This window comes from Bos mutus, chromosome 18 (genome assembly GCF_027580195.1).
Source record: "Bos mutus isolate GX-2022 chromosome 18, NWIPB_WYAK_1.1, whole genome shotgun sequence".
Lineage (NCBI taxonomy): Eukaryota > Metazoa > Chordata > Mammalia > Artiodactyla > Bovidae > Bos > Bos mutus.
The window spans coordinates 48,801,045-48,813,239 of NC_091634.1; the positions used below are offsets into that span (position 1 = coordinate 48,801,045).

The following is a 12,195-nucleotide window of genomic DNA, read 5'->3' on the forward strand; positions in this document are numbered from 1 at the left end:
GGGCCAGCGGGGCTCTGGGGCCCTCTTTAGAGGCCAGGCAGGTACAAGCCAAACCAAACAACCATCTAGGGTCAAGTGGGCAAGAAAGTCAACCTGGATGTTTACCTCTCATGTTGTTTCTGAAGAAACCAGCTATCTCCAAACAACAGGTGTTTTCCTGGGCCAGCTCAGGTCAACGCCATGTCCTAGGCCACCACATCTAACTCAGTGCAGTGGGAGAGCCCCCAGGACCTGTGGGGAGATATCTGACCGCATGCGAGCATGGAAAGGCTGAGAAGCCAATGAACTTCCCCTACACACTATTCACAGCTTAAGCAAGAAGAGCTTGCACCTCGTCCATTCTTAACGGGGGAGGACTGCCCAGACCTGCCGGCCGCACGTCCCGTCACCAGGAGCCCCACGTCCTAGGGCCAGGACGCTGACTCAGCTTTTCTTTTTGTAAACTGAGAGACCAAACTCAAGGGCAACCTCCATCAATGATTTTGTCTTCTGCCCCAAATGTCGTCCAAACTGATTAACTGGAGTCTCGTGGCATCTCTTTCTCCTCTGGCAACCCTCTGGTTGAGAATTTTCCAAACTGCAAGGGAAGCACAGCTGGCAGAACCTAAGAAGGCTCACAGACAATGTCCCGACAGCAGCCTTGTAAGTAAGTATAACACTGACAAGCAGTGCCTACTGGCTTAGGAGACCACCTGCTACGCTTAGTTGTGAGAAGACAAAAGATCTAAAATTCTAAGCTTGTAACTACACACATGAGCTTGTAATACCCCACAAAGTTCTGTTCTCGTGAAGTTCGAGAAGCAGTACCAGGCACAACCATGGCCCCAAGACGCGGCATATGTACTAGCTGCCGGAGAAGCCAGCATGTCAGGCAAATCCAGCTCCCATACTTAACCAACAACCCCCTCCCTCTGCAATCCAGAGCATTTCTGGGAGCTATTCCTCACGCCTCTCCCCTCAGTGCCTCTCCCACGAGCAGAACCTCCTTCCTGGGATAGTAAAACTCCAGGTCCTGTCAATCTGCTCTGTCCCTCTCTCCCCTCCTTTAGTAAAAGCATTTCTCAGCAGGACTTCAGGTTCTTCCCTCCCCAGAATTCAACCTCTTAAAAGATGGTGATGGAAGTTCTTGCATCAGGATTATCTGTCATAAAAGCCCAACTGCCCACAACTAAGACAATTATTACCAGATACCTTCTCCTTAACCCGAAAGGCCAGATTAATATAAATAAAGTTACAAGAATGTGATGGTCAAAAGTCAAAGTGCTCTGACACACAATCCCATTTTCTGCAGTCCTGAGGAGACACTTCCAAGGAAGCTTGGTCTAGCGGAGACCCTCAGCAGAGGACAAAGAGAAAAATGGCCAAAATAATAGACAAAACTGGAAGGAAGTTTCCTCAGTCTCAAGAATGTAACAGGAATTGAAATCCACAATGGTTCTAGTTGAACACTAACTCAAATAGTACTTAAAGACACACACACACACACACAAAAGGCAGAAAATGCTTTAAAAAAAAAATCCCGTTTTAACACGATCCAACGAACAGCACCAGACAGATGAGTGAGGGTCTGTGGAACTTCTGCCAGCTGCCGACTCCAGGCCAGGCTCGTCTCCGTGCCTTCAGTGCCTCACCACCAGGGCAAGGGCCCCAGCGCCAGCCCCCCGACCCCTCCTCAGGGCGCCCACCGCGCCTACTCACATCGATCTCCCCGTCGTCGATCTCCCCGTCGTCATCCTCTTTCCTCTTCTCCTTGGCAGCTTCCGGGGGCTCCTTGTCTTCCACGGTGCGGACCCCCACCTTCCCCTCCTCCCCAGGAGCCCCCTCTCCGCGCTCCTCGTCATCCTCGGGCCCGGCCTTCTCAGCATCGTCCTCCTGCGCACCAGGGGCTGGCTCCTCGGGTACCTCCTCATCGTAATCTAGCTCATGCTCATCCAGGTCCCTGGTGACTGACGAGGCCTCGTCCCTCAGGTCGCTGGCACAGTCCCCCTCGGCTCGAGGGGGGCTGGCTGGGCCCCTGCTCAGCTCCTGAGCCTCAGAGTCCCGGTCGTCCTCGTCGGAGCGACTCTCCTCGTCCTCCTGGCTCAGTCCTGGGGCCACGCTCTCCTCATCCTCCAAGTCGGAAGCCCTCCCACCCGCCGCGTCCAGATCCTGCTCAGACCCGCTTTCCCTCAGAATGTCATCATCCGAGAGCCCCTGCTGCTCTTCTTCTTCGTCCTCCGGAGAGCGAGGGTCCCGGTCAGGGCTCTCGGCCACATCCATCAGTACCCACGGTTCTGCAAAAGAAAGAGAACACACTCAGAGCATCCAGCAGAAGGGCCAGTCAGTCTCGTGCGGGTCTCCTGGCCCCAGGAGGGCTCCTGATCTGCAGGAGGGCTAGGACCTGTGGTTGCCCGGCTCCTCCACATCCCAGACTGCGCTCCGCAGACCAGCGGCACCAGGCACCACAGCCCAGGCCTCCATGGGGCCAGGCCAGGCTCGCTGAGCCCCACACTGGGAGCCACCAGGTGGCAAGAGCCCCAGCATGCCCCCCTCCTCCCAGGACAACCCAAGCTTATCAGACAGTAAGCAGGAAGATGGGCACCACAAGCGATAGCTTTTTGGGCTCTTAAAGTAATTTCTTTTGAAATTCAAGAGGATGTGCATTAGGAACAAGGTGGCAACACAGAAGGCAGCATGCCTGACCACTGTGTGGAGCCCCCAGAGTCTGGAACACAAACCCGACTGCCTCGGACAGTCCCCGGGATGCAGGCTGTCTCTGCTCCTGTATGCGTCTCTCCAGGCCTAGCCCTGACTGCCAAGTCACAATCACTGGGGGTGATCCTTAAACCACAGGTCCTTCTGGAGCCACCAAGGGACGCCAGAAGGCTTCCATGCACCCTGATTCTCAAGAAGTACCTTTCCAGGATGGGCATGCTGCAGGAAACAACTCTGGCAGAAAACCATATGTGTTTCAGTAGTTTCAAATATAAAAACACTGATTGTCATCCTAAAAGATTTCTTTTCTATTTTTACTATCTAGATTTAATTATAAACTGACTACTTCCTGGTTTTCCCAGCCTAATGTGCAAAGACAGAAAATTGTCCCATTTGTTCTAAACGCAGGCTGCATAAGCTGGAGTGAGAGAGAGTGTGTGTGTGCGTGTGCGTGTGTGTCCATGTGTGTGTGTGTGAAATCAACACCAAATAGCCAACCAACACCACACAGCCTATAAGCAAACACTGACCATCCACCAGGCTGGGGGTCACCATCAAGCTGGTGTGAAAGAGCAGGAACAGTGAAAGGTTTAATATTCACCTGAGTCTTCAAGACTTTTTATTTAAAACAATGTATGCCACAGTCATGTTACATGGTACCTTGATGAAACCTGAAAACACACATACCCATATTTGTATAATTATTTATGCATTTATATACAACCAAAATTTTAAAATATATCTTTTAAATGTACACCTTCAAAAGAAGAACGTGCGTTTAAAGATGCACATATCAAGAACTGGTATCTGAACCCAGAGTTAAAAAAATTTTTTTTGCTGATAACGGAAATTATTAAAATTCAGCAAACATAAGGACAAATCACTTAAAAGTTCATCACTTTATAAACAGTCAGCAGTGAAAGGAATTTACAAACCAATCCATTCAAAGTCACTTAAAAGTAGACAGCTTGCAAAATGATTCCCTTTGCGGCCTTCTAACGACACTGTCCAGAGGTAGGCCAATTGAAGGAATTATTAATACTAAAAAGTCAGTCCTAAAGTGCTGTATTTTGCTGCCTCTCTGCACAGGGGAGAGCCTGTCACCACAGGCAGACCAGGGCGACTGGCAAGGTGAGAAAGCTACCAAGACAGGGCCCACATCCTCGCCTCCTTCAGACACAGCATTGGACATACGGCAACCAGTTGGAGGCCAGTGGCAAACCAGCAGCCTCCCGCCCCACCTTCGCTGATGGTATCAATGAAATGTATGAGATTTTCCTTGGTGTACAATGTCCTATGCCTACCCTAGCATAGCTTTTACTACACTGTGCGTAAGAAACCTCTCCATAGAGAGGCAGGGACTCACTCCCCAGTTGCTCAGGCTGGCCCCCGGGACCCTGAGGCAGGCAGTCACATACAACTGGTCACTAAGCCTCAGACAAATTCCGATTGTCACATCGTACAGTCTAACGGTAACCTCGGGAACCAAGTTGAGTGAACTCCGGGAGTTGGTGATGGACAGGGAGGCCTGGCGTGCTGCGATTCATGGGGTCGCAGAGTCGGACACGACTGAACGACTGAACTGAACTGAACCAAAATTAAATGTCCTCTTAAACTAGCTTAAAATCCACATAACTGCTACTTGAGCCTTGCCGCATACTATCCTGTTCACTCCTGGCACTAAGGCTGCTTGCGAGTAACATGATAACAGACCATTCCTGGGGCCCAGGTGCCAAAAGGTTCTATTGTCATGATTAGGTCCAACCAAATTGCTCTGTGCATTTTGACAAACTTGGATTTAAATCCTAGGCTAAGAAATGGAAGAAAAAGAGCCCCTAGCTTCAAATATACAAACTCAAGCAAGTGGACCGTGTCTTTCCGGGACATGGGGATCAGTGTGGGCTTCTGAGTCAGAACCCGAATCCCTGCTCCACTGCCTCCCAGCCTTAGGGTCCTGCACGAATTACGTAAACTTGCCAGACTCTAGTTTCTTTATCTGAAATATGGGGAAACAGCACCCACTCTAGAAGTCACTGCAGCAGTGAGATGAGACAAAGCTGATGGCTTCCAACACCCGTGTCCAACACTCCCCATGAGACTGCCCAAGGGCCAGTCACCCAACACATATCACAGAACGGACTCAGCACGATCACGTCTTCACAACAACTCTGCAGCAAAATCAACAGCCACCCTACCTGCGGTGAGACTACTACTCTGCCAGGCACTGGATCTAGTCCCTCACGTCGACCCTTCAGACAAACAATGCTACCCCTCACAGAGAAGGAAACCGAGGTCACCTGGCCACTGAGTGCAGTCCAAGCTGGAGTCTCTACTCTGCTGCTCAGTCCTGGAGCCGGCCCGATGCAGAACATGAGCTCCTGCTACCTGCCCTGGGACTAACTGCCACACATCACCATTGTTCTATAGGAAAACGGGACCTGAGCGCCAAATGACTCTACAAATTCTGTTCTGGAATACAGCCCTCACATCAACCGGGGACTTCCACTGACCCAGGAGATTTGTCTGCTGTTCTCTTCTCCCTTCTCAAGTTTTGTGCTGATCCATCTAGCTTCCTGTCCGAGCCCTTCTAGAACCCAAAAGACAGCTTTTTACAGAGATGGAAAAGTTACTATATGGTCTATACAGACTATTAGGTAAAAAATAGTGATAATCATACGGAAATCGAACCTGTGACACCACTTATTTTAAATGTGTCTCAAGTTTGAAACTTAGGCACTTAAATCTAAAGGTAAACTTAACAAAAAAATCCCCCAAAGGTGCACACTTGTATACCAACACCACAGGAAACGCTGCCTCAAACTAAAATCCCAAGGCTGCTGGATGGTGTGTGGAAAGAAGTCCTCGCAGAGCCTGAATGAGCCCCCCAGTTTGTATTATGGAAATCACTTCACCCTCTTCCCCAAGCACAGAGCTATCTTCCCTCCTCTCAAGGGCTGTTTTTAGCAAAAGGCCCTTTGTGCACCTGCTTCAATCCAGGTGGACAAGTGCTGTCACGGATGGCTTTGAGAATCTGAGGAAGGGGATGGCTCCTCTCCCTAGAAAAACCTAGACATAAGCAATTTATCTCCCATTTCTGGGAGTTCAAAACCTCCCTAGACTGAGAACTACTGCCCTGAGTATGTTGTGCAGTATTCTATCAGGTACCCACACTCACCATGCTATACTGCCATTATCATTTGCAAAGTCTGTTGGGGAGACATCCCCCCATGAAGGGTGTGAGTGGAAGGACTCAGACTCTCCTGGGTCCTCTGAACTCAGCAAATGGCTACCACACAACTTACTGTCTGAACCTGGGGCATTGCTGACAACTCCCACAGGCACGAGTCACAGCCTTCCTAGGCATACGAGGACACAGTCACCCGTAGGTGGCCCTGACACTCTCCTGGGGAAAGGAGACCCACTTTTTCTCTCCCTGTGGAATCTCCTGGGATTTTACAATCTGAGGCTACATCCAGGCGAACAGCTTGCAGAGGAAAACATACCAAAGAACTGACTTGCTTATCAGAAGCACCCTGAGTGACACCTTGTTGGGCAGGAGGGAAGTACTGCTGGGGGTCAGAATGCAGTTTGTGTTCCAGGCCAACTCTGGGAGAGTTAACTGGTTCTCTGGGCATCAGTGTCCTATTCCGAGATTAATTCAATTTGGCAATAATCTGAGTAAGTGCTATGTGTCAGGAGTCAGGAAAACATGTGGTCTACTGAGTGTACATAGTGAAACACAGGGTCCTCTGGGCACGTCTTCACAACTCCCAGGCTCACAACTCTTACTTAGCGTGTTCTTCTCAGACAATCACCCTATCGTCGGGCATTCTTGGCAAAATTTATAACTTTTTAGGCCTTTGATCCATGAGATAGTGAAACTGCTTGGAAAAGAGAATAACAGTGTCCATCATTGTGTCTCCACAGCGTAGTACACTGGCAGACGGAGACTGATAGATGCTTGTCAAATAAATCACAAAGTCTCCTTGGGTTGTAAATTACCTGTTGCATGCCAGAAACAAACTTGAAATTAGTGTCTACTTTTTAGAAGACTATTCTGGAACGGAGACACAGAGTGGTGCTGCCTCATTTTCCAGCGGTCGTTCTGGAAGGCTGCATCCTGACTCCAAGGGCACTGCTAAAGTACAGAACATTTGGGAACTTTTCTTTCCCAGAGAACTTTAGAACATGCAGAACAATCCCCGGGCACTCTCAGTGGCAGCAAATCTTCTCTCTCTCAAGGTGGGTCAGCAGGAAGCCATTCAAAGCCTGGTGTGGTTAAGTGAGGTGAGTTCCCAAGCCAGGTAAGATGATTTTGGGTCAAACATGTGGTGTGACTGTTGAACAAGACTGATTTTTCTCCTATGGCTTGCATATTTACTACCAAAACAGGACTTCTAAAGAGATTCTGGCAAAAGAGTACCAATGAAATACAAGTCTAACTTTTCAGGACAACAATTTTTAATAGAGCTGTCCCTATCTGAATGCCCAAGTTCTGGTACATTTGGTTAAAATTCATGTTCGTAACTTCATGGATTTACAACATCCAAAGGAAGGATGTCAAGACTGGTGATAGACATCATCCCCAAACAGACTAAGCTTGAATCAAACGACTTCTCAGGGAGGAAGCACTCACCTTGAGATGATCTGTGAAAAAGGAAAACACCTCCTTTGCTCTCTGGAATGGTTTCACAAAGCTACCTTACCCACCAAAAACTGGAGAGAATTCTAGCCTCCAGGACACTTGTGACTGGTTTCCAGAGCTGGGTGGGTTCCACACTTGTCCTCAGACTGTAACATCATCAGGCAACGATGCCCCTGCCTGGGAAGCAGGAATTGGCCTGGGTCCAGCTTCACCCTGAGAATCCCAACCTCTGCTCTGGGACAGGACCACTTCACAGGCAACACGAAGGAGAAAGGATGAAAGCCACTGCTATGCCCCCAAACGCACTCTTCTTCCATTCTCCCCAAATGGATCTTAAGACTGACCTGCTCTCACAGATGTAGAGCTGAACAGCTCATATAAAGTGATCAACCACTCTATCCGGCAAACCCAGCTGTCATAAAGTATTCAGGAAAACTTAAGTTTTAGCAGGAGTAAAACTGGAAGTTTTTAAGTCAGGTTCTCCCAGCAATGACCCGGCATCCAATGGGTTTTTAACCAAAGGGGCACAGGGAAGTTTATTCCAAAGAGTGGCGTGCGTCCTGGGGCACAGCCAATAGATGCAACCTGTGCCGCCTGGGAAGTCGAGGGAGCAAGTTCCAGGAGGATCCAGAGAGCTCAACGCTCCCAAACAGCCCATCCTCAGTCCGGAGGGCGAACTTGCGTGCCTCCTTCCGCACCCCCATCTTTGTGGGCGGAAAGCAGTGCCACGCGAATGTCCCGGAAGAGAAATGACAGCTTCGGGAGACCAACCCCACGACGGAGTGCGGAGGCAGCCGCCAGGCGCTCGAGCTTAGGGGGATTCAGGACCCCCGGCCAGCTCGCCCGGACCGAACCTGGATCGTGCCTAGCTCAGCGTCCTCTTCCCGGGGCCCGAGAGTCACGCTTCGGCCAGGGGCAGCCTGGAGTGCTCCCCGGAGGCAGAGGCGGCGAGGCTCCGGGCCTCGGCTCAGTACCTCCGCCACGCTCCTTGCCCGGCCGCCTCGGCCTCCTTCTCCCGCCGGCCAGGCCTCCCAGCCACCACCACCACTTACCTCAGCTCGAGGGCAAAGAGGGGGCCACGGCTTCGCAGGGGTCGGGACGGCGCGGAGAACGCGTCTCTCGGCCCTTCCGCTGCTCACAGGCTCCGGCTTCAGGCGCGACGCGGGCGGAACAAACGGGCTCCACTAGCCGCGGGGGCCGGCCATTGTGCGACGTCATCAGGCCGCGACGGTTATCTGCGGGCCGGCGGGCTTCCCTCGCTCGCCACGCCCCCCACCTGCTTCCTTCCGGCCTCCGCGCCCCCGCCCCCGCGCGGCCCCGCCCCCTCAGGGCGCGCCCGCCCGAACCAGTCACGGCGCAGGCGCGGCCGGGGCCCCGCCCCTGGGGCAGGTCTCAGAGCGCGCGTACCGCCCGTCGAGGTGCAAGGAAGGGTGTCCGCGGCGCGTAGTCACGTGAAGTGCTGGCGCATGTTCCCCCCGAGCGGTTTGCTGTTCCCGCTGGACCCGACGAGGCATAGGTGGGTCCTGCGACGTCCCGGCTCAGAGCTTACCTTCTCCAGTCCTGCTGAAGAGCCCCCAGCATAAAGTTAATCCTTTTCGGGAAATGAGTTTAAATAGCAAAACTTAGACATTTAAAATTGCTTACTAGGGACTACATACCTCCTTCTGTGTTAAATACCAGTTCAACACAAAAGTAATCGTTTTCGAAAAACTGAGTTTAAATTGCAAAGTTTAAACATTTTAGAAACTTTCTGTGGTACTAAATAGCTCTTGCTTTATCAAATATAATCAGTCCAACACAAAATTTAATCATTTTTTTGATACTGAGTTTGGAGAAGGAAATTGTAACCTCGTCCAGTATTCTTGCCTGGAGAATCCCATGGACGGAGAAGCCTGATAGGCTACAGTCCACGGGGTTGCAAAGAGTCGGACACGACTGAGAGACCTCTTCACTTTAAATGTCAAAGCTTAAAAGTTTTAAACTAATCCCCATGCTGTTGAAAAGTACAACAGGTCAAAGATCTAATCACTTATCAAGCCTTAATACCTAATCTAACTGATGTTGAAGCCTGTCCCTAGAGTGGAAATTTAAACCCATCAGTCTGCAACCCAACAGTCTGATCAGCACTAGGGAGGTGCCCTGTGTAAGACCTGTCCCCTCCCTAAGGTAAGGCACCCTTGTTGGAGCAACCTATCCTCTTAGCTTCCTTTTTCCACCCTCTGTGCCCATAAAGACCCAGTTCCCCCCAGTCTCTCCCATCAGGAAGCTTCCATAAGCCTCTTATCCTTATCCCTTAGAGGGCAAACAGAATGAAAACCACAATCACAGAAAACTAATAAAACTGATCAAATGGACCACAGCCTTGTCTAACACAATGAAACTATGAGCCACGCTGTGTAGGGCCACCCAAGATGGACAGGTCATGGTGGAGAGCTCTGACAAAACGTGGTCCACTGGAGAAGGCAATGGCAAGCAACTTCAGAGTTCTTGCCTTGAGAACCCCATGAACAGTATGAAAAGGCAAAAACATACGACACTGAAAGATGAACTTCCCAGGTCCGTAGGTGCCCAATATGCTACTGGAGATCAGTGGAGAAATAACTTCAGAGAGAATGAAGAGATGGAGCCAAAGCAAAAACAACACACATTTGTGGATGTGACTGGTGATGGAAGTAAAGTCTAATGCCATAAAGAACAACATTGCATAGGAACCTGGAACATTAGGTCTATGAACCAAGGTAAACTGGAAGTGGTCAAACAGTAGATGGCAAGAGTGAACATCAACCTTTTAGGAATCAGTGAACTAAAATGGACAGAAATGGGTAAATTTAACTCAGATGACCATTTTATCTACTAATGTGGGCAAGAATCCATTAGAAGAAATGGAGTAGCCCTAATAGTCAACAAAAGAGTCCAAAATGCAGTACTTGGGTGCGATCTCAAAAACAACAGAAAGAACTCTGTTCGTTTCCAAGGCAAACCATTCAGTATCACAGTAATCCAAGTCTGTGCCCCAACCAGTAATGCTGAGAAGCTGAAGCTGAACGGTTTTATGAAGACCTACAAGACCTTTTAGAACTAACACCCAAAAAAGATGTCCTTTTCATTATAGGGGACTGGAATGCAAAGTAGGAAGTCAAGAGCTACTTGGAGTAACAGGCAAATTTGGCCTATGAGTACAAAACGAAGTGGAGCAAAGGCTAACAGAGTTTTGCCAAGAGAACGTACTGGTCATAGCAAACACCCTCTTCCAACAACACAAGAGGCAACTCTACACATGGACATCACCAGATGGTCAATACCAAAATCAGATTGATTATATTCTTTGCAGCCAAAGATGGAGAAGCTCTATACAGTCAGCAAAAACAAGACTGAGAGCTGACTCTGGCTCAGATCATGAACTCCTTTTGGCCAAATTCAGACTTGAAGAAAGTAGTGAAAATCACTAGACCATTCAGGTAAGACCTAAATTAAATCCCTTACAATTATACAGTGGAAGTGACAAATAGATTCGAGAGATTAGATCTGATAGTGTGCCTGAAGAACTATGGACGGAGCTTCATGACATTGTACAGGAAGCAGTGATCAAGACCATCCCCAAGAAAAAGAAATGAAGAAAGGCAAAATGGTTGTCTGCAGAGGCCTTACAAATAGCTGAGAAAAGAAGTGAAAGGCAAAGGAGAAAAGGAACGATACACCCAATTGAATGCAGAGTTCCAAAGAATAGCAAGGAGAGATAAGAAAGCCTTCCTCAGCGATCAATGCAAAAAAAAATAGAGGAAAACAACAGAATGGGAAAGACTAGAGATCTCTTCAAGAAAATTAGAGATACCAAGGGAACATTTCTTGCAAAGATGGGCACAATAAAGGATAGAAATGGTGTGGACCTAACAGAAGAGATTAAGAAGAGGTGGGAAGAATACACAAAAGAACTATACAAAAAAGATCTTCAGGACCCAGATAATTACGATGATGTGATCACTCACCTAGCGCCAGACAACCTGGAATGCAAAGTCAAGTGGGCTTTTGGAAACGTCGATAGGAACAAAGCTAGTGGAGGTGATGGAATTCCAGCTGAGCTATTTAAAATCCTAAAAGATGATGCTGTTAAAGTGCTTCACTCAATATGCCAGTAAATTTGGAAAACTCAGCAGTGGCCACAGGACTGGAAAAGGTCAGTTTTCATTCCAATCTCAAAGAAAGGTAATGCCAAAGAATGCTCAAAGTGAGTGAAGTCACTCAGTCGTGTCCGACTCTTTGCGACCCCATGGACTGTAGCCTACCAGGCTCCTCCGTCCATGGAATTTTCCAGGCAAGAGTACTGGAGTGGGTTGCCATTTCCTTCTGGAGTGGGTTGCCATTTCCTTCTCCAGGGGATCTTCCTGACCCAGGGATTGAACCCAGGTCCCCTGCATTGCAGGCAGACGCTTTACTGTCTAAGCCACCAGGGAAGTTCCTCTAAGAATGCTCAAACTACAGCACAATTGCACTTATCTCACACACTAGCGAAGTAATGCTCAAAATTTTCCAAGCCAGGCCTCAACAGTACACGAACCGTGAACTTCCAGATGTTCAAGCTGAATTTAGAAAAACCTGAGGAACCAGAGATCAAATTGCCAACACCCATTGGATCATGGGAAAAGCAAGAGAGTTCAGAAAAACATCTACTTCTGCTTTACTGACAATACGAAAGCCTTTGACGGTGTGCATCACAACAAACTGTGGAAAATTCTTAAAGAGATGGGACTACCAGACCACCTTACCCGCCTCCTGAGAAATCTGTATACGGGTCAAGAAGCAACAGTTAAAACTGGACATGGAACAACAGACTGGTTCCAAATTAGGAAAGGAGTATG

At 49.0% G+C, this 12,195-nt stretch overlaps 1 protein-coding gene across 4 annotated transcripts in view; it reads right to left on the bottom strand.

The window, feature by feature from the left end:
* Window positions 1-8,562, bottom strand: part of ZC3H18 (zinc finger CCCH-type containing 18) — a 42,796-nt gene extending 34,234 nt beyond the window's left edge. For 3 of the 4 annotated variants that reach the window (XM_070388568.1, XM_070388567.1, XM_014477201.2), the window contains exons 1-2: window positions 8,392-8,561; window positions 1,699-2,273 (exon numbers count right to left, since the gene is read on the bottom strand). In XM_070388568.1, the coding sequence (XP_070244669.1) occupies window positions 1,699-2,259 (561 nt within the window). In that variant the 5' untranslated portion in view covers window positions 2,260-2,273; window positions 8,392-8,561. Of the gene's footprint in view, window positions 1-1,698; window positions 2,274-8,391 lie in introns of all 4 variants that reach the window. The other variant, XM_070388566.1, reaches the window with a different exon arrangement.
* Between the last annotated feature and the right edge of the window lie 3,633 nt (window positions 8,563-12,195).